The 2,359-nt window shown below is 30.6% G+C and overlaps 1 protein-coding gene across 1 annotated transcript; it reads right to left on the reverse strand.

The window, feature by feature from the left end:
- Positions 1 to 614: 614 nt before the first annotated feature.
- On the reverse strand, positions 615 to 1,666 carry LOC101212486 (nigrin b). Its single transcript, XM_004146241.3, has one exon. The coding sequence runs from the start codon at positions 1,664 to 1,666 to the stop codon at positions 800 to 802; it is 867 nt and encodes a 288-aa protein (XP_004146289.1). The 3' UTR covers positions 615 to 799.
- Between the last annotated feature and the right edge of the window lie 693 nt (positions 1,667 to 2,359).

Genomic DNA, 2,359 nt, shown 5'->3' on the forward strand with positions numbered 1-2,359 from the left:
ACGATCATGTAGTTCATTTCTGTCCACGAAACATTGAAAAAAATAATACAAGATTGATGATTGATCGAAAATAAAAAAAATAATAATAAAAGTATAATGAAAAAGAATAATAATAATTGTAGAACAATGATCATGATTTCAAAAAATATAAAAAGAAAAATTATAAAAAAAGAAAAGAAAAGAAGAACATCCGTCGTGACTGCTGCTGTAAACAAGATGGAAAGGAAAAAGAAAGAAGTTGGAGGTGCTCAAAATTCAAAAGCACCAAGGGAAAGACAGGAAGATTTGAAAAAAATGACTGATTTCGTAGACTTTTTAATTTTTTTTTATACTAAACGTAAATATTTTGAGATTTTGTTACCGTTCAAAAAAAATTTAAACTAACCATTACTGAATTAATTTTAAATAAGATCAAACAAAAATAGTCAGCTAGACAGTATGTAGGTTAAAAAAGAACTCAATTAAACACACAATTTTAGAAATAGTTTGATTTTAATTTTATATAACAAGTTATAAAACTAAAAAAGAAACACCAAACACACACATTATATATTTAATATGAGTGATAAAATGTGAGAAAATAAATATTTCTAGTATCGTCACGTTAATGTTTATTTTTCAAGGAAAGAAATATCTTGATCAAGAGAGAATTATACACATAAATCAACACTTCATATGATCTATATTTATTGGTGCTTATAGAGTAAGCACTGAAGAAAGTTAACAAGTTCAAAAGACATTTGCGTGCATTAGTTTGTGCTTATTCACATATCCCTTAGCTTCTTATTTATATGATTAATTAGTAAATAATCCATCGTTGGGTAGCAGTTCCATCACGGTGGTTTGTAACGACCGCTAATGGAAGATCATCAAAAGGCACACTAAGCACATCCATGACCATGTCAGTATTGGGATGGTTAATTGTATTGTCTTCAGCACCAAGACCCCAACGTTGTTGTGGTTTGTCTTCACATTTAGACACAGCTACAAAACGACCAAAATCTTGTTCAGAAGTCAAGCAATAGTTTCTATTCACATGTTTTCTAATGGTTCCATCTCCATACAATGACCAATGTTGGCTCTTATTTTCACTATTACATCCATCCAACTGTACATAATTCGAATCTTTCGTCGATTGCAAACACAAGTTTTCAAGCCATTTTATGTTTGCAACCATTGGGGTTAAACTTTTTGTTGCTTCCCAGCTTTGTGATGGTGCATTTTTGTTCCTTTGTACTGTCACATAGTTTGAATTTCCTGTTAGAACCATTCCTGACCCAACATGGACTATGGTTCTGTCCTCCTTATGGATCCATTTCTTATTAGAATGTGGCTCTTTAGCACACTCGCTTACTACCACATTGGTTATGAAGTTAACAGAGACGTAAGAAACCAAGCAATATCTATCATTCATTGGTCGAATCGTTTCATCTTGGAGAACAGTCCATAACTGAGTTTGTTTCTTTTGTTCGTTGCAGGGTGATAATCGAGTTGGAAAATTACTACCTTTGTAAAACCATGGAGACATCTCCAAACACAATCCATCTCGACCCACAAGATGTGTGGCTCCAGGGACGACTTGATATCCATAGTCGGAGGGCACTGCCATGGCAAGATGGGTGGTGAGAGAGAAGGCTACAACAATGCTCAACACAATTTCTTTCATCTTTTGATTGCTTTATTTGATAATAGATTTTTGTGTGATAAAGTTGGGCTAGAATGAAGGGTACATATACACACACAATACAATACAAGGCTAGTGCACAATTAATGGAACATGCATTATTATTCTAAACAAAAGGATCATAAAAAAATATTGTATGTAGTTGGGAATGCTGAATCACAACCGATATTGATCTTCCAATGGTTGGGGTTGTTTATGGAGATGAGTAGGAAAAAAATTGAAAATTTTGTTACAATTTATAGTGTTAAATGATGCAATTCATAGTTTATTCAATCCTTGTTATTATAATTTTCTTCTTGTTACATTGATGCAAGTGAATGTTTAAAATAGGATTTTATGTATTTCACTTCATTGCATTACTTAAAGAAAGATTTTTCTTATTAGTATGCATGTTTTTCAACGAATATTTACCTTTTTCTCAAAAGTTATGTTGTTTTATTATATATATATATATATATATATATAATGTGATAGTATGTATTAGTTGTGGATGGAAACAATTGAAAACTCGTAATTTAAAAAAAAATACACAAGAATCAGAGAAATGAATCCAAATGAAATGTTTTGAAATTATTATAGAGAGGAATATTAAACAAAAGTTAAAATAAGTATATGAATGGATTTCAAAAAACAAAATGAAAAAAGTTGTACTTTAATTTTTCATCATATAGTTTT

Source organism: Cucumis sativus, chromosome 3, assembly GCF_000004075.3.
Source record: "Cucumis sativus cultivar 9930 chromosome 3, Cucumber_9930_V3, whole genome shotgun sequence".
NCBI classification, from domain to species: Eukaryota; Viridiplantae; Streptophyta; class Magnoliopsida; order Cucurbitales; family Cucurbitaceae; genus Cucumis; species Cucumis sativus.